This window comes from Urocitellus parryii, unplaced genomic scaffold (genome assembly GCF_045843805.1).
Source record: "Urocitellus parryii isolate mUroPar1 unplaced genomic scaffold, mUroPar1.hap1 Scaffold_37, whole genome shotgun sequence".
NCBI classification, from domain to species: Eukaryota; Metazoa; Chordata; class Mammalia; order Rodentia; family Sciuridae; genus Urocitellus; species Urocitellus parryii.
Window position 1 is genome coordinate 9,089,183 of NW_027553327.1, and position 20,189 is coordinate 9,109,371.

The window sequence follows — 20,189 nt, forward strand, 5'->3', positions numbered from 1 at the left end:
AAATATGTAGAAATTATATTCTTTTTCTGTTTTCCACAATTTCAGAGCCACTTCTATAGATATTGAAGAAACCAACAGAATGGTATACTTAAATGTGTCGTGTACTAATGGCATTGATTTAGCTGTGAGTGTGCAGTGGGAGACGATATCTGAAACAGCCCTTGGCATGAGTATGTTTAGTTTTTTATGAGAAAAAAATGCTGTAACTCAGAAATGTTGCATGTATAAGATTTACATTATTTCCATGAATTATAATTTATGGGTTTATTAAAAATGGGAAACAGATATTTAATTTTATTACTATATCCAAGAATATTTATTGAGTGCCTAGGAATGTTACTGAGCTCATGGAGCTTAGAATTTAAGGTGTACCAAAACAATAAGTAAAAATCAATGTGGAGGAATCAATTATGCAAAGAACTGGGTTGGAGGAACCTGGGAGACACGAGGGGGAAGCTTTAGAGGCAGGAAACTCAGGCATAAAAGGACATGTCATAATTGAAGAACCTCAGTGAATAGGGAGTACAGAAATAGGGGAGATGCAGAGATCATTGAAGAACTTGAGAAATATTTTATGGATGTCAATCTTTTATCCCAGAGTTAATGGAAAACCTTTGAGTGGTTTAGGCATGGGGAAGATGGTATGGTATGATCATGTTTGCATTTTTAAGTGTTATTCATAGGACCGTGTAAAGAATTGGTTGGTATAGCAGAGAAGAGAGGATGCATGGAGATGAGCAAAAGGGCAACAGATGATGGAAGTTTAGAGCAGGTGATGAACTGGGTGCAAGGGTGAGGGTGAGACCCAGATGACTCCTAGTTCCTCAGCTTGTGTGGTAGGATAGAGTGTCTTGCCACTGACTAAGAGATGTGTGAAAGAAGGCTAGGTGTTGTTTTGGCGAGGGAATTAAAATAAATCTGTTTTAGCACATTTTAAGTTTGAGTTCCTTTTGAGAAGGCGTTTATACTCAAAGGAAGGTCTCTGCTGCAAGATAGACTTAGGGATCTGACATGTGTTACTGTTTTTAAAGTCATGGACATTGATTTAACAATCTGAGAAGAGGAGCTCTAGACAGAGAAGGGAAGAAGACCCAGCCTGAAAATTGAAAAGCATCAGATTGAATGGCTAGGGATAGCAGAGTGATCTCACGAAGGGGATTTGGAGACCTGGTGAGAAATACAGGAGAAAACAGTAGATTGCAGATACTAGAAGAGTGTGTTAAAGGGTGGGAGACGGGCTGGGGCTATTGCTCAATGTCAGAGTGCTTGCCTAGCATGCCCAGGGTCCTGAGTCCAAACCCCAGTGCTGGAAAAAAGAAAAGAAAGAAATAAAACATGTTTTAGCATATTTCCCTTTAAAATTACAGTTAGCAAGTATTTATATTTAAATAGACCTTGGGAAAGTTCATATGGCTATAGAGTGAAGTATTAGTACTCCTTTTGTTATCCATAATTGTTATTTTAAGTTACTATTTTTAAGTTTTCTAGCCTCTTTCTCTCTCTCTCTCTCTGTCCCTGTCTCTCTCTCTCTCTCTCTCTGTCCCTGTCTCTCTCTCTCTCTGTCCCTGTCTCTCTCTCTCTCTCTCTCTCTCTCTCTCTCTCTCTCACACACACACACACACACACACACACACACACACACACACCATGGGGAATTCATTTGTATTGAAGTCATTAGTCTCAATGTTTAAATAACAAATTAGAGCAGATAAGTTTGAGAAGGAATTATGCACTGGTAAATAATGATTTATGTTTTTTAGGGGGAATGGATGTTGTCTTTTCCATATTTCAAAGTTTTTTTGGACAAGCCAGTTTCTGGCTGGTGTTTCTTTACTTTGGAAGATTCAGTATATGGTATAATGTTAAGAAAATCATCATTTACTATTTACCGATGGCAAGGGATTTTTATTCCAGTAAAGGTAAACATTGCTTATTTTTTTCCACAGTGCACAAAATAAAATATACAAGTAAATGTGAGATACATTATGAGTTAACTGTTTTTTGTAATTCTCATTTTCTAGGATTTAATGATACAAAATCCTAAAACTTGTGAGGCCTTTAAGATTGGTCTTTCCCCCTACTTTGTAATTACTCATAAAGAAAGAAATGAAGAGAAGTCTTCTGTTAACAGTGTGTATACCTTCACATCTGGATTCCAGTTATTCCTGGTAAAAACAAAATCTTCATTTTATATTGCTTTACCTAAAAGAAATTCAGATTTGTAAGACTGATCTAAATGGATGACAATGTATATTCTATGTTAATGAGTAACAGCACTTTTTGCAAGTTGATACAAATTGTAGCATGTATCTTAAACGGGGGCTATTTTTGTTGGCTTGAAATGATGTATGCTTATGATATATGCATACCTAGTGATCAGAATAGTTTTAAACATCGAGTCTTAAACATCAAATACTAACTCATTAGTATAATATTTAGTGCCTTTCTGAGTTAAACTCTTTAAATTTTTATTCCCACTTTTCTGTCTTCCTTGCAGGTGCAAACAATCATTATTTCTGAGAGTTCCCAAGTAAGATATTTTACTTCAGACAGTCAAGATTATTTAATTGTTGCAAGTCAAAGAGAGGATTCCGAATTAACTCAGGTTTGAATCTTTGAAAATGAAGATCTCCCCAACTTTTAAAAAAATACTGTAATTGAAAGTTATGAGGTAGGGTCTAGAGATTTGGTATAAAAGAAAACCATAGTTTGTGGTAAAGTAGTAAAGGAGAATATGAATATTTATTGGTCCCAATTAACTTTTAAACAACAGTTATGAATATTATATGTTCTTCAAGAGCCAAAGCAAATGTAATCATAAACATGAACATTTAATAAGAATTTAATTGAGTTGGAAAACATTATGGAGGAAAATCACACAGCTAGATAGATGGTATCACTAAAAATTCATGATTAACATTACCAATTGGGCACTCAGCATCACCCCAGAAATTTCACATTTTTCTAGCACACTACATCTTATAATCTCCTTAATGCTTAATTGATAATTTTTGTCTCTGGTGCTTCTGTACATGCTTCTTATCGCCTCATTTTCAACTAATGACCTCAGTGAAATGAAAGTCACTAGAGGGAGATTACTTATTTTCCCAACACCAAATTCAAAATTCCACTTAAAAGCCAGTGTTGCCCCTCCCTCCTGCTGCAGCGGAGGAGTGTCCTTCTGGAGAAGCCCTTCCTTTCACATGGCTGCCCCTCAGCCTTCATAAGGTTTAGTTATTCCCTCCATAGCTGGCATTTCTTTCTCCACGAAATTATTACAGTTGGCATAAATAGTTGAGAATTGTTCAGTTTACAACGAAATCCCTTGATCTCTTCCCTTTCTGATTTCTTTTTTTTCATTTATTTTCTCTCCTTTTCGGTAGGACGTTGTGAGAGAAGTGTCAGCTAGCTTTGTCTACTTCTCATGCTCACCCATGGCGACTGGGTTGCCAAATCTAGTGGATATGTTTATCACTGTCATATACAACTTCCCACCAGCATGAGACTTAGTCATACCCAAATCTCATCCTCCTCTACTCTTGCTTTGTGATACCACAAGGCTTTCCTTCTTAAGAACTCTGTCTGCTCAGTCTCCATTGCTGGATCCTCCTCCCTTTTCTGAATCAATATGTCTTAGAGTATTCCATAATTCAGTTTTAGTTCATATTTCTTCTTTCTTTTCACCTACTATGGGAAATTTCATCAGTTCTGTAGCTCTTCATAGGAACATTAGGCTAGCTTTACATATCAGCTGTAGGCTAATGTCTTTCAAATCATATCTGCAACCTTTCCTCTGTAGTCCAGACTTGAATGTCTAACTGCCTATTGATGCATCCACTTAAATATATTTTAGGAGTGTGTTATAATGTATATCAAGCTGAACTGTAATTAATTTTCTCTATGAAACTGTGCTTGAGTATTTGCTTTTATCTCGGGAAGTAGTAACCTCAGAAATGCAAGTGCTCAAGGGAGAATTCTGTGATATATTTTGTTGAATTACCCCCTTTTTTTTCTTTCACATCTAATTGATCATTAAGTGTTTTTGAATCTGTGTCTCCATAATATTTTTGAGTGTAGACATTTCTTTCCACCTCAGCTCATCTCCATCTAAGCGTAGTTCTTATCTTTTCTTACCTGAACTGCTAGTCTCCAAGCAAGTCTCTGAAGTTCTCTGATCTCCTCAGATTCATTCTCTATTGGTAGCGAGAGTAATCTTTTAAAAATATTGATTCATGTTACTCATTTAAAAAATTTAGTGATTCCCAATGATAATAAATTTAGCATTAGTTAGTATACTATATATGTAGGATAACCATATTTCTTCTAGCCCAGGATAGCACTGGATCATGCCATGTCCTTGTATAATTATTATTAATATTTCAATCTCTAAAGAACCCCTACATGAATGGTAATTGTATGGTCACCCAAGAAAGGATACTTCATGACCTCCCCTTTCCTATCTTGACTGTTCAACCTCTTAGCACTGTCAGCTTTCTGGGCTAGTTTTTATTCAGAGCACCATAACCATCTGTATCTTAGAAACTGTCATGTCATTCCTTCTAACTTCATTCCCCTAATACATACATTTCTTTCATCATATCATCCTGACTTTTGGCTTCAGTACCAGTTTTAATTTATGGTCATCATTTGTTCAGTTATTGCTATGTGAGTTTTTGCCTTTTCCTCATCGTTAATAAGAGTGATAAAGGAGGAGGTCAGTGTACCCAGGCTCCTAGCTTAATGCTTGTGTCAAAAGTCCTAACTGTTGACTGCATAATTATTATTTTTTCTTTTTTAAATTAGAGCTTTATAGTTATGCATAGTAGTTGCATTCATCCTGAAAAACTCATACATGCATGGAAATCTATTTTAGTTCATGATATCCATTTTTCCCTCCTCTTTTTCCCTTCCATCCTCCTTCCCCTCTCCATCCCTTTCCTCCACTCTGCTAGACCTCCTTTCACTTGTCTATTATTTAATATTTGATTCATTTGTATTATCCTTTCCTTATCTCCTCCTTTCCTTATTTTACTCTAGCTTCTGCATATAAACTTTGAGTCTCTGAGTTTGGCTAATTTCACTTAACATGATATTTTCCATTTTCATCCATTTACCACCAAGTGCCATCATTTCATTCTTTTTTATGGCTGAGTAAAACTCCATTGTGTGTGTGTGTATGTATCATAATTGTGATACATATTAAGAATATATATATGTATATGTTTATGTGTGTGTGTGTATATATATATATATATATATATATATATATATATATATATATTCATTCTATTCCAGTCATCTATTTATTGGCATCTGGGTTGATTCCATAAGTTACCTATTGAAATTTTGCTGCTATACACTTTGAGGTGGCTATATCCCTGCAGTGTGTCAATCTTATGTCTCTCTGGAAAAATACCAAGGAGTGGGATATCTAGGTCATAGGGTGGTTCCATCTCTAGGTTTTTGAGGAATCTCCATACTGCTCTTCAGAGTGGTTTAGTAGTCACACCAACCATGTTCAAGTGTACCTTTCCCCCCCCAACATCGCCAGCAATTATTATTCATATTCTTGAGCAGTGCCATTCTGACTGGGTTGAGATTATATTGTATTGCAATTTTGATTTATATTTTCCTGATAGCTGTTGAACATTTTTTTCGTATATTTGTTGGCCATTTGTGTTTCATCTTTTGAGAAGTTTCTGTTTAGATCTTTTGCCCATTTATTGATTGCATTATTATTATTATTATATTATATTTGGTGCTAAGTTTTTTTAATCTTCTGGATATTAATCCCCTATCAGAAGAATAGCTGGCCAAGATTCTTTCCCTTTCTGTCATCTCTCTCTTCATGTTCTTAATTGTTTCCTTTGCTGTAGACAAGCTTTTTAGTTTTATGGCATTCATTTATTCTTCATTTTATTTCTTGCACTTTGGGGGTCTTGTCAGCATCTATATGATGGACTATGGAGACTATGTTTTCTTCTAGTAGTTGTAAAGTTTTTGGTCTAATTCCCGAGTCTTTGATCCATGTTGATTTGGGTTTGTATAGGGTGAAATAGAGGGGTGTGATTCATTTTTCTATACATAGCTATCCAGTTTTCCTAGCACCATTTGTTAAAAAGGCTGTCTTTTGTCTGTCTAAAATATAGTTTTGACAGATTTTTCAAATGTCAGATGGCTGTAAGTATGTGGATTTGTCTCTGCGTCTTCTATTCTGTTTTATTTGTTTTCATGTCTATTTTGATGCCAGTACCATGCTGTTTTTGGTACTATAGCTCTGAAATATAATTTCAGATCAGGTGTTGTGATACCTCCTGCTTCTCTTCTCTTGCTTAGTATTGCTTTGGCTATTTTGTTTCTCTTATTATTCCAAATGAATTTAAGAATTGTTTTTTTTCTAATTTTGTGAAAAATATCATTGTTATTTAAATGAGATTGCTTTGAATCTCTATATTGCTTTTGGTACTGTGGCCATTTTGACAATATTGATTCTGTCTGTTCAAGAACATGGGATGGTTTTCTTCATTTCTTCCTCAGCTGAATTATGGTTAGAGTGTAAGAAAGCTATTGATTTATGAGTGGTGATCTTGTATTCTCCTTCTTTGCTAAACTTATTTATAAGCTCTAGAAGTGATCTAGTGGAGTTTTTTAGGTCTTCTAGATATAGGATCATATCATTGGCAAACAAATATTTTGACGTCTTTTTTCCCTATTTGTATACCTTTCATTTCCTTTTGTTGCCTGATTGCTCTGGCTAATGTTTTGAGGACTATATTGAATAGGAGTGGTGAGAGTGGACAGCCTTGTGTTATTCCTGTTTTTAAAGTTTTAGTGTTTCTCCACTGAGTATGATGTTGGCTTTGAGTTTGTCATAAATGGCCTTTATGATGATTAGGTAAGTTCTTTTGATTCCTAGCTTCTCCAGCATTTATTCATGTGAATTGGTGTTGAATTTTATCAAAGGCCTTTTCTGCATGTATTGAGATGACCAAATGATTTGTGTCCTTAATTCTGTTAAAGGATTAATTACATTTATTGATTTGCCTATGTTGAAACAACTTTGTATTCCTGGAATGAAACCCACTTGATCATGGTGTATTATCTTTTCTGATGTGTTTTTAAATGGTGTTTGCTAAAATTTTATTAAGGAATTTTGCATCTAGTTTATCAGGGATATTATTCTGTAGTTTTCTTCCCTTGATGCATCTTATCTGGTTTTGGCATCAGGGTTATACCAGCTTCTAAAAATGTATTTAGGAATGTTCCCTCTTTTAATTGCATGGAGTAATTTGAGAAAGAGTGTTAGTTCTTTTTTAAAGATCTAGTAGAATTCAGTTGAGAATCCATCAGGTCCTGGGTTTTCCTTTTTTGAAAGGCTTTTAATTACTGTTTCAGTTTCATTAGTTAGTATTGGTCTATTTAGGTTTTCTACATCTTTCTGATTCAATTTGAGTAGGTCCATATGTGTCTAGAAATTTGTCAGTGTCTTTAAGATTTTCCAGCTTATTGGAGTACAAATTTTCAAAACAGGTTTTGATAACTCTCTGGATTTCAAAAGGGTCTTTGCTGGTATTTCCTTTTTTATCTCAGATCTTGTTGATTTGCTTCTTCTCACTCTTTCTTTTGATTAGTTTGGCTAAGTGTCAATCTTATTTATCTTGTTCCTGACTATTGTTTTCTTATTCTCAGCTTTATTGATTTTGGCTCTGAACTTAATTATTTCCTGTCTTCTACTGGTTTTAGGGTTAGATTGTTCATCTTTTTCTAAGGCCTTGAGGTGAAGCATAAGCATATTTATTTGACAATTCTTTAATTTTATAATGGTGCTATAATTTTCCTCTTAGAACTATTTTAATACTGTCCCAGAGATTCTGATCTATTGTATATTTTTCTCTTTTTTCCTAAGAATTTCTTAATTTCTATTCTTATTTCTTCTTTGATATTTTCTTCATTTAAGAGAGTATTGTTCAATCTCCATCTTTTTTGTGGTTTCTATTATTTTTCTTGCTTTGATTCTAGTTTCATTCCATTATTATCTGATAGGATACATGGGATATGTTGATTTTTTTTTTGGGATTTGCTAAGATTTGTTTCATGGCCTAGAATATGGTCTATTTTGGAAAAAAATTTGTGTGCAGTGGAGAAGATAAATTTCGCTGTTATAGGGTGGAATATTCTGTAGATGTACATTTGATCCATTTGATTTATAATATTGTTTATGATGCACACATGGAAATAATTTTTTAATACATTTTATAACTTTATTGAATTTTTTACTGTGGTGCTGAGGATCAAACCCACTGCCTCACCCATGCTAGGCAAGTGCTCTACCACTGAGCTACAGCCCTAGCCCCAGAAAGAATTTTTAAAAATTGTAATGAAGAATGAATAATGAAGGACACTTCTCCATTGAATTAGACAAAATAATTGATGACATTGGGTGGTTTTTGTGTATGTCAACAGTCTTTCTTTTCAATTCTTCTGAGTTGTATACAGATAGAGAGAGCAAAGGGTGGGGTTGTTTAGTCCTTCCTGGTTTTGTGTTGCTCTCTGAGCTGCCACTTGGAACAGCCTAAGACTGAAGCTGTTTGATGTAGTATGTAAGACTCAGCTTCCCTTCTCACTAGTATGAGGTGGGGTGGGTTAGGACAAACTGTCAGCTGGTGCTTTGTCCATCTGGACCAGTTTGGTGCACTCCCAAGGAACTGCCTCTGCAGCATCCTGTGAGGGAAGTTCCAGCAGGTAGGGCTGAGGTCTCATTAGGCCTCCTGGGCTTTGTTGGCTGGGGCTTCTTTGGAAAGACTAGATGGACCCACTTCTAGATTAGACAATAGCCAATGTCATCTGCAGGTCTGGTTCTCAAGACCCTCCAAAAATCCAATCATGGGACAGGGGGTTGCTGACCCTTTACTCACTGCTGCTCAAGAACACTGTCTTCTCTGGTCTAGTCCTTTAGTGTGTTCACCGTGCCAGCTCAGACTTCAGCTGGTCACATGAGCTTCCTGAGAAAAAGGACAAGTGAATTGGGCTCCCTTTGCTCTGGGTGTAGTCACTGTTTTACTCACTTTCCATCTGGCCCAGCCTAGGTCCCCAGAAAGCTGTGTGCAGGACATTGTGACTTGCCTCATCTCTCCGTAACCAGTTGAAATATAGAGCATGCTTTTCAAGCATTAGCATACAGTACAGCCTCTGGATCAGTTAAGAATAGGTAGCATTTTTGATTTCAGGTTTCTCTCTATGAAGACTGTGTTCTGTTCCCTCTGTCTGTGGTGACTCTGCATAGGTGGTGGGGCTGCCAGGTCTGCTCCAATGTATTCCTTCTTATTCAGTTACTGTACCCAAATTCCTGAGTCCCTGAGCCACTTCAGTGTCTAATGTTAAATTTTATTGAAATTCCTCTTTTACCCACCTTGTCAAGAAGCTGTACACCTATTGCTTTGGTCCCAGGCCACTGTTGTGGGGATCACACACAGAGACATGACACCAAGGTGGTTAATAAGAGTAATGTTTATTTTGTACCAGGACAGACTGGGTGGATTTTCATCCAAAGCCAAGCCCCTATTGCAGCAGGGATTTGCCTTATATAGCCACTGCTAGTCTCCCTTTCCCCTGTTACATATTAGTTCCTTTGCTCCCCTATATGGAAAAATACACTTCATGTGGTTATTCTATAAGGAAATTTTGACAGAGCTGCACAGGCCCACTGGGGGTGTTGGCAGAGTTGCACATGTGCCCTGAGTGTTAGCAGAGTGGCGTTTGCATGGTCAGTGTGCCACACTGCCTTTCTTTGTTCTGGGGAACACATGCATACCTGGTTACTAAAGGTGCCACATTGTTCAACAGAGTTGCATGTGCACACATCTACTAGTTGTGCTGTGCCTCTTGTCTTTGTTTGAAGAGGGCTCCTACCACACCAGGATGCAGCTTAGGAAGTAGCTTTCCTTTACTTCGTTATCTTCTGTCTCCTCCACCATCTTCCATCTCCTGAATAAGTATAATTTGTTGTGAAAGTGCTCAAATTATATAGGAAACCAGGTCGATTATACACTTTCTTTTAATTTTAAATATTATGAACACTTAACCTGAAACCTTGTATGCATTGCCACCATGAGGATGAAAATAGTTTAGGCATTTCTCTATATGATGTTGATCAAGATGTTGGAAATGATGTGCAACATCAGAAGATCTTGTACTCACTTCTAAGATTTATTTTCAAATAATTTTTCTTTCATTTATTCTGCATGCATGTGTGTACACACACAGAAATAAAAAAGGGGAGAAGGCATTAGGCTTGGTACTTTCCCACTTAATAAAAGTATCATCCTAACTAAATAAAAGGATACAGGAGAATAGACATGTGACATTGGCTAAATTCTTCCTAGTGCTAAATTCCTAGCCATGAAGGTTTTTATATTTGAACATTTCCTACAGGTCTTCAGATGGAATGGACAGAGCTTTGCATTGCAACAGAATCTTCCTGTCCGGGGTGTTTTGACCATGGCCTTATTCAACAGAGGCAACTCTTTGTTCTTAGCAATTTCCCAGGCTAATGTCAGGCTACACGTCCTTTTATTCAGATGGTCTGACAGCACATTTATTTACTTTGAAGAAGTGCCAGTCAGTGGAACGACACAAATTGAAGCTTTGTCTTCAGGAGATGATATTTACTTAATTTTTGCCAAAAATACCTTTTTAGGTAAGATGACATGGTGTTTATAATGCAACTATATTTATTACCCAAATTGTCTAGCCTTCATAATGTTTGTTTTATATGAAAATGCTCTTGTAACAATTTTTTAGGTAATCCATAGACTATTTCTTGAGGGATAATGTTAATTATCAGGTATAAATGCAATTTGAGGAAAAAATAAGCATTATGCCAGTACTTTTGTAGTGCCCTGAACCACAAATTTAAAGTTACGTTAAAATGAAATAAGGGGTGGTTGAGTAGAATAGAATGATTTATGAAGATTTCATAGACAAGTGCAAACAGGTAACTTTTTATCTGAATATGTTTGGGGTGTCATGAATAATTTATAGTACTAATAAAAAGTGTTCAGCAACTTTTGACAATATTGTTTCAAAAATGTTTTCTAAATAAGAATATGATTTCTTTTGCTTACCAAAAATTTAGATAAAATTTCAACAATGTTAAAAAAAAAAGAAAATATTTTGCTTCTTTTCTTTCTTTATGGTTGGGTCATGGACAATAGCTAGCTAGTTAACTATTACCAAAGACATTTGAAACATTATCTAAAAAGTTATGTTTTTGTTGAACTAAATGGATTCATATGAAATTTGTTTCTTAAATTAGAATTACCATTTTGTTATAGTCTTACTAGGCAATTTTGCCATTTTCTTTCTGTAACTTTTACTTCAAGATTTGATTATTACTGTATTGTTGTAGGAGATCAGAATTCCATTGATATTTTCCTCTGGGAGATAGGACAGTCTTCTTTCAGATATTTCCAATCCCTGGATTTTCCTACCGTTAACAGAATTCATTCCTTCACACCAGCCTCTGGAATAGATAAGGACTTTTCAACTGCTAACTAGTCATCCTAAAGGCAGTGTGAAACAGGATTATTTGAATCTCATTAAATTAGACATAAAATTGTCACATTCCAGAGCCTGGGTATTTTAAAAAGAGTATAAAATCAATATCTGTACAACAATCTTTCCAGAAGTCCTAGAATTTCAAAAGGCTCCTTGAGAATAAGTGACTAAAATATAGGGGAAAATGTTAATGAAGAAGAAAGATAGGATACTTTTTTTTGTCTCTTGTCTCTCTTATTTAGAGAAAATGAAAATGACATTAAATATATATATATATATATTTAAATATGAAAGTATATATAAGAAGAGAGGAAACATTAGCATTTAAGGAGTTTTTGAAAAGTCAGAAAGTTGGATATATGTGTAGTATATCTGCTGTCTGGAGGAATCACTTGGGCAGGCTGTAGAGAAAGAGAAGCAGCTGAGTCCAGTTGCCATGTGAGCTGGTCAGGTTGCCTTTAGGGAAGGTGTCAACAGTACAGGGACAACACACAATTGGTGAATCATCATGTATGCTGCTGAGGTGCCCAGAGGAACTTGGAAGCCAAGCACAAGGGGCTACACAGGCTAGTCCAAATGAATCACAGTCCTGCTGTTGGGTTGAGACATACCAATTCCATATGAATGAAACAGCACACTTTTACTAATTAAATAGTATATGTAAGTCATTGTTATGTAGATATGAAGAATTCCCTAACTTCATAGTCTTAATGTCTGAGTAGAGAAGCAATAAAAAATATGAAGACACTATTGAGTAGTGGATAGAGAGATTGTTAGAGGGTTGGACTTCAGAGATATTGATTTTTGAGGATAATCTAACTCACAAAAGTTAAAACGTATAAAGTAAAGCATATTGAGAGGACTGGAGGATTTGGTGCAAATATAGGAGACAGTCTATATTTGCAGTTTTTCTTAGGTGCCTGACTGCTTTTTTCTCTGTTAGGCTTTGTGACTGTCACCCTAAGTCACCTCAGCACTGACCAGGAATCACAGCTTATTTACCTCTCATTTCTAATAAATAATATATATATATATATATATATATATATATATATATATATATATATATATATATAAAATACACACACACACACACACACACACACGTCACTGCATCTCCTTTCCGTGTTTTCCACTTCTTCCTCCTCAGCCCTGCATCCATGATATATTCTCCCAGACCCCGCCACTCTCCATCTGGACTATGGCATGGCTTTCAGGTCTCTAGACTTGTCTTCATTCTGCTGTCAAAATCCTGTGCCTGCCTGTTTTCTCCTTATCCCCTCCTCAGATTATCTCTTTACATTGTCCACACACTGATGCAAGTCCTGTGTTGCTGCACTCTCTTATGATATACAGCTTGATTGATTTTCGTGTTTGCTCAGTATGGATTCACTGAATAAATTATGTTTCTTTCATCATATACTTGTTTGTCTTTTTTCAGTTGTCCCTTAATTTTGTGCCTTTTAATTTTTGCTTCTCTTATACCTCAAGTTTTCAAATGGCTTAACTGTGTCTACTTGAGGCACTTATTATTATTGAAAATAGTTGTCTAATTAATTAAGGATGAAGTGTGCTGCGTGAATGGGCCATTAATTAAAGTTATAGAATTGCCTTTAAAGATTTTTAAAAAATATAATAGGCAAACTTTCTAAGAGAATTTGTGGGAAATTCTGCCAGAGGTTTATTAAGGGACCCATTGTGAGGTCTCTTTATTTCTTTTGTTTCTGTGACTTGAGGTTGTGAAAGTATGAATAGATTGTAGGTAATTATTCAGAGAGGCTTATTATAGATCCCCTGAAAGCTGAAATTATGCATTAAAGAATGTTCGGGGGCTTTCTTATTTTGTATGTGTCAAATATATTATTAAAAACATTAGATTGCTGCCATGACTGTGAGGATCACATATTTTATTCTGATTAATGACTTGACAGAGATTATTGGGTAGTGATTGAGTTCTTTATATGGAAGGGGAAGAATGAATATAACAAAGACTGCAAGGACATATGAACTCATATTCCCCTTTACCCTTCTCTTCTTTATTAGTTAATAGATGTATTTTACATGTCAATTATGTGCCAAGCACAAAGGTAGAACCTAGGGAAACAAGGGTAAGCAAAATTATATAGTCTGTCCTTATCCTGAAGAAGTTTAGCACATAGTAGGGAAGAGAGACATCATATGTAGCACACAATTTTCTATCCATAAACAAATAAAAAGAATGGAATATTGTACTTTCATAATACAAAATGGGGAAAAACTGACCTGGTCTAAAGAGAGAACCAGAAAACTTTATTAGTGAAGAATTATTTAGCCGAGAACTATAGGTTGAGTAAGAGTTCATGAGACAAAGAATTGAGCATGAGATGGGCTCCAGGCAAAGGCAGCAGCATGTACAGAGGTCAGGTGGTGATGGTGAGTGGTGCTTTGAGGGAAGGACCAGGAAGACCAGTGTGACCCAAAACAGGCAAGGAGAAGACAGTAGTGTGGGGTGTAACCAAAGATTAAACAGATAAATCATATGGGGACTTGAAAGAGTTTTGTCTTTCTTCTAGAAGTATTGGGGTACTTTTTATGAGAAGGTGATGAAGAAATGTAGGGAGACAAGTTAGAGAGAGAGGGATGGGGAGGGAGTGAGGGAGAGAGAGAGAGAGACTGTGTGTTTGTTTTAAAGGGGAGCTTTTTGCTGTCATGGTAGAAAAACTTAGAGTCTACTAAGAAAAAGTATTTGAAGACACTCTGGAGACACATACTTTAGACTAGAGCTAGCTTGGAAAGTGGTAGGTGATGCAGGTGGAAAATAGGTTGGTGATGCAGGTGGAGTAGATTGATTCAGATATCTCATGAGTGAAATCCGGAAGAGTTGATGGTCAGCAAGATGTTTGGGGTAGGTGAGAGAGAGGTTGTCAATAGCCTTCATTTCTGCAGGTAATGGAAACATGATACAACACCTATCATGGAGGTGACATGGGGGAGGACTGCGCCTTTCTGGGACAAAGATAATGAATTTGGTTGGGATATGTTGAGTTTGAGATGCCTTTGAGTAAATATTATTGGTTGGAATTTAGAAGAGAATCCTTAGTCACAGATAAACAATGGAAGTCACTAAGTACAGAGGATCATTTTAGTATAGGCTGAGATAGAATGGTTTAGAAAGAGACTATGTAGTATGAGAAAAAGAACTCAAACTGAACCTTGTTGAACTCCACTTTTTTAAAGGGTTGGTAAGGGATTCAGAACATAAGGAAATCTATAGCCTTTAAAGACTGAATGTTTATTGTGTTCCAAGCCCTAGTTAGCACCCCCCCCCCTTTTAAATCTCACTTAAACCTCAAAGCTCTGTATACTGCTTGGGAGGCCCCTTAACCCTCCTGTCTTAGTCCCCCAACTGTTAGCTTCACCAAAACTATGACCTCTGGACATCATCCTTTTTGAAAATCATCTGGAATAGATGGTTGCTCTCTTCATCTCTATTTAGTCTTCATGAGAAATCCAGTGCACATGGAGGTGAAGAGACTTTCATCCTCATTTGGTCTGTACATCCTGTAGACCACACAAACCCTGATGTCTAGGCCAGATGCCCTGCCCCACCTCCCTCAACTCCCCACATGCTCCCATAAGGCCCTGTGGAACAGATAGATTGTTATCTCAGACCTTCCTCAAAATCTTCCCTTCTACTTATGCTGGAACTCAGTTCTCTCCTGATGTTGCTGCTTCCTTTGTATGTAGCTCTTCCTGGCCACACTGTCTCTTACTGTCTTCATTCTTAAAGTCTCACATCTGTAATTGTTAAGAATACTTACTTTCTACCATTCAGTACTCAAACTTCTCTTTATCTACACATCTTAAACTGTCTTATCTGGTTGCCTTTCTTTGAGATAACTTCTGCTTTTTTATTGTTTTGCTAAATGGAAGAGTATGAGTACTAGTTACACTTCCATGTCCCAGAGTAGAGATGTAAGATTTTTTGTTATCAATTCTCTGACCCAATTTCCTGCTTTTGAAATGTTATAAATGTTTACTTTCTTAGGAACTACTCATTATATGTATATATAGATGGTCCTTGACTTAAAATGGCTGTGCTTAGGATTTTCCGTTTTTGACTTGATGATGGTGTGAAAGTGATATATATTCAGTCAAATCCATACTGTATATTTTGAAAATTGACCTTTTCCAAGGCTAGTGATATGCAGCATGATTGCAATGCTGGGCAGCAGCAAGGAGTGCAGCTTCCAGTTGGCCCCATATTCACGGTACAAACAGCACAGATTGCATTCTGTGTGGTGTACTGTAGTCAACTAGTTATATGAGACATTCAGTAGTCAATTATAAAATAGACTCTGTGTTAGATGATTTTGCCCAACTGGAGGCTTTTTCTGAGCACATTTAAAGCAGGTTAATCTAAGCTGTGATGTTCAGTGGGTTAACAGTATTGAGTGCATTTTGACTGATGCTATTCTCTACTTATTATGGATTTATCAGGACATAATTTCATTACAAGTTGAAGAGTATCTGTAAGTAGATTTGAGCACCCATATTTTTAATGTGAACATCTCATTATCAACTTGTTTCCTATTCATACCAATCCAATTGAGAAGTGAATAGGGAATATCTATGAAGGTGGAGAACCAAAATCAGTGGTGCTCAGATCACTCTAGTTTTGATCTTGGTTGAGACTGTGTCAGCTAAATTTGAGGGCTTTCAGATCCATTTAGTTTTATTTTTTTCTGAATATCTCCAGTTTTATAAAGCTTTATGCAAAATATATGGATAGTTAAAGATTCATGTGTGTTAATAAGACATTTCTTAGTCTTTTACACAACATTTACAAACTATAATAGTACTTAAATTAATTGCTGTAAACAAATATGGTCAGTAGTTCTTGATATGTAGGAGTTAGGATATGGGGTTTGCCACTATAACTTATGGGCTAACAGTTTAGAAGACCCTCATGATTTCTGGTCCCATGTGCTAATTTAACACTCAATCAGTTTTATTTGGGAATTTATGTTCCATTGAGTTTCTTTAAGTGCTGGAATTTGGATGTTTCTATATGGACCCCCTACCCACCTTGGCCAGTATTAAGCCTCAAGATTGTTTAGTATTATATACAACATGTATGCCCTCTTCCTTCCCAACTTCTGTAGATACAAATGTGTGCCATTGCTTTGAATTTAATAAAAATACACTTTTCTGATAACATTTCAAAAAGCATTGGCAGAATATACTTTAGGAGTCATGAATTTGTTCATACACTTTGGCCTAATAACCTTGAATAATTTATCTATTGAAATAATAAAAATTCTGTCTTTACTTAATATTGGAAATGAAATGTAAAACAACAGATAGCCAATGTAGGGAAATTATTAAATATATCTTGAAGATCAACCCTACATATTATTATCTATGCATTAAAATTATGAATTTATAGACTATACAGCAACATATAAACATATAATCCTGTGTAAAACTATAAATATGGGATAAAATTCTTAATTTAGATTTTTTATACAATTTTTTACTATTTATAACTGTCAGATATAAATTAATATAGTGACCAGAGAGGAAAATATAAAAATTAAAACATTTACTGGTGTGATTATGGATATTTTTTACTTTAAAATTACTTATAGGGGCTGTGGTTGTGGCTCAGTGGTAGAGCACTCGCCTAGCATGTATGAGGCACTGGGTTCCATCCTCACACCACAGAAAAATAAATAAATAATGATATTGTTTTCAACTACAACTAAAAATATATATATTTTTAAAAAGTACTTTATAGATATTGAGATAGATTTAAGAATACAAAACCCATGTGAGTGCTACCAGACAGTGTTTTCATTTCTCTTAAATGCATGTGGGTGCATTGTCCAGCTGGATTGATTATTCCACAGCACTCATAAATTATTGTTTATATTTAGGTACTTTTAGAAATAGCATTATATTTACTTAATTTGAGGTGTCCAAATGGAACTTTGGGAAAAGTTTTGCTTTGGAAATGGGGGAGACAGTGTATGAATGAGTTCACTTTTCACCCCAAGATGCCTTTTCTTTCTTTCTTGCAGTCCACATACTTGTACTTGGCCAAGAAGGGTCTGCTCTTTACTGCTGGAATTCAGAGCTGAATCAGTTCTAATTTGTTCTGGAAGCACCTTCTGCTCAGGATGCATATTCTGTTACAGTAAAGTCCCTTAATTCAAGCAAGAATTTAATTGCTGCTGTGGGAGCTGTCCACTCACACATGTATGAGCTGGCCTACATCTCTAGCCAGTCTGACTTTATTCCTAGGTAGGTCCAACACTTATGCAAGATGTCTGTATGCTCACTAAAATTTCATATGGCATCAAATTTCTAAGTCTCAATGACTGAGGAATATATAAAATATAACAGCTATTTTTAAGCCAGAAATAGAGATGTTATCCATATCTCTAATATGAATTCTATGAAGTTCTTCAGTACTATATACATAATTTTAATTAAAAATTTATTTATGAAATGTGATTCTTCCAAAACTTTAATATTACTCAGTGTGATGTGTTTCATGAGTAATCTAGTATGTGTGTATTTTAAATTTGTTGTCGTTAACTTATTTTATGTACGCTTCTTATGCTAGTTCAGGTGAACTGATATTTGAACCTGGGGACAGAGAAGCTACAATATCAGTAAATATTCTTGATGATGTAGTTCCAGAAGAAGAAGAATCCTTCAAAGTTCAGCTTAAAAATCCCAAAGGTGGAGCAGAGATTGGTAGCAATGGCTATGTGAAAATAACTATTCTGTCTAATGATAATGCCTATGGAGTTGTTGGATTTGCTCAGGTAATGATACTAAGGATTTTATACTCGCAAGTCAAAGTGATTTTGTTCATTCTCATTTATAAATTAGGACTTTTCTGCACTTGGTGAGTGAGTCATACTCCCTGCAGCCGTTCTCTTTTCCTTTGCCATGGCTTTATCCCCTGTTCTGCATTCTAAGGTGAATTCTGCTGGCATCTTGGAATTTGCTGTCTTACACAATGGGGCCTCTGGATCAACTTGTCCTAATTTTTTTTGTAGTTATTCTTTTTATTTCAATTTGAAATTAATTATTCTTGGTCCAGGAGTTTGACTCTGCTGTTAGCCTTTTTACCAGAGGGCAATGATGAGACAGACTGTTTAATACACTATACACTGTGTTGTGTCATACATATCACATAAAATTTTATTATTGTGGGGAGGATGGAAGAGAGATGTAACTATATGTACATTGCACATATGCAGATGTCTTGTCTTGAGGAAAACCAGCCATGCTAATCTTTTTAAATATATTCCACACACAGCCTTTATCAGCTTTTGCCAGTGAGCAAAAGAACAGCCATTCATGTTGCATCATGTATTATATTTGCTAGGTGTATTCTGACTTTTGAACTAGAGTTATATCTACAGCTATTATCTCTCTTCCTCTGAAATCTTCTACATATAAGGAAAACTTAATTTATATTAGCTTAAATGTTAAGAGCATGTCCACAGAGAAAGAAGTTGGAGATTGTACTGTGTCAATAGAGGTCCTTTCCCTTTCTCTACTTTGTTAGTTCAAAATGGATCCTTCATTGGTTGTTTGAAAACTGATATTATTATTTGGGCTACTGCTTTTTATTCATGTCCAGTTAGGGACAGAAAGATACTTTATATCCCATTTTGATTAAAGAAGAAATTTCCCAAAGCCTCTCAAAAACTTCTTATCTCTCATTGACCAGAACTGGGCAACAAACCTGATCAGTTGGTTTTTCATTTATTCCATAAATGCAGCAGATATTTAATAAACACTATGTTATGGATATTCTGCCAGATGTTAAAGATGTCAGAGAATGAAACAATAAAAATCTCTACCTTCATTATCCTAGAGGGGATCAAGGAGACACTGTCAATAGGCAAAGATACAATAAAACATGTACTATCTTGGACGGTGCTAGTGCTGTTGAGAAGCATCTGGCAGAGAAGGCATATGGAGCATGAAAGAAGGGGTGTGGGTTGTAGATAGGAAATATAAAATAGAATGGTCAGGAAGGGCTGTATGGAGTTACAGAAGGGCATAGGCCTGGAGGGGTTGAAAATTGAATTATATTGACATCTGGGGTAGTAACAGTTCAGACAGGGACCCATTACCAAGAGGAGAGGCCTGCAGTGCCCTCTTGTCCTTATAGAGCAACAAGGAAGTCACTGGCTACAGTCAGTGTAGGAGGGGGAGATAGGTCCAGGAGGCTAGTCAGGGGCCTGTGATCCCAAGACCATCCATAGTTTTGATGATTCACTGGGAGCACTCATATACTTAGTGTTGAATCATACTCATAGCTATGATTCATGAAAGCAAAGGATACAAACTCAAAATTCTCCATGGGGAAATGCTCATGGGTGAAGTCAGAGGAAACCAGGTGTAAACTGCCAAGAATCCCCTCCCAGCAGAGTCTCACAGGACATACTCATTTCCATAGCATCCAGTTGTTACAACGTGGAATTTTGCCAACCAGAGGCTCACTAGAGACTCAGTTCCCAAGGTTTTAATTGGCAGTTGGTCATGTGGTTACCATCTGCCTGGCACATACCAAAATTCTACACTTCCAGAAGGAAAACAGATGTTAGTTAATCACATTATTTGTA

At 36.0% G+C, this 20,189-nt stretch overlaps 1 protein-coding gene across 1 annotated transcript in view; it reads left to right on the top strand.

Annotated features, from left to right (window-relative positions):
- The window catches only part of LOC144252189 (adhesion G-protein coupled receptor V1-like), a 96,820-nt gene that overhangs the window by 29,020 nt on the left and 47,611 nt on the right, over positions 1-20,189 (top strand). Inside the window, 9 exon segments of the mRNA XM_077794683.1 lie at positions 46-170; positions 1,761-1,795; positions 1,797-1,919; positions 2,022-2,168; positions 2,498-2,605; positions 10,432-10,696; positions 11,408-11,528; positions 17,617-17,841; positions 18,167-18,371. Coding sequence (XP_077650809.1) covers positions 46-170; positions 1,761-1,795; positions 1,797-1,919; positions 2,022-2,168; positions 2,498-2,605; positions 10,432-10,696; positions 11,408-11,528; positions 17,617-17,841; positions 18,167-18,371 — 1,354 coding nt within the window.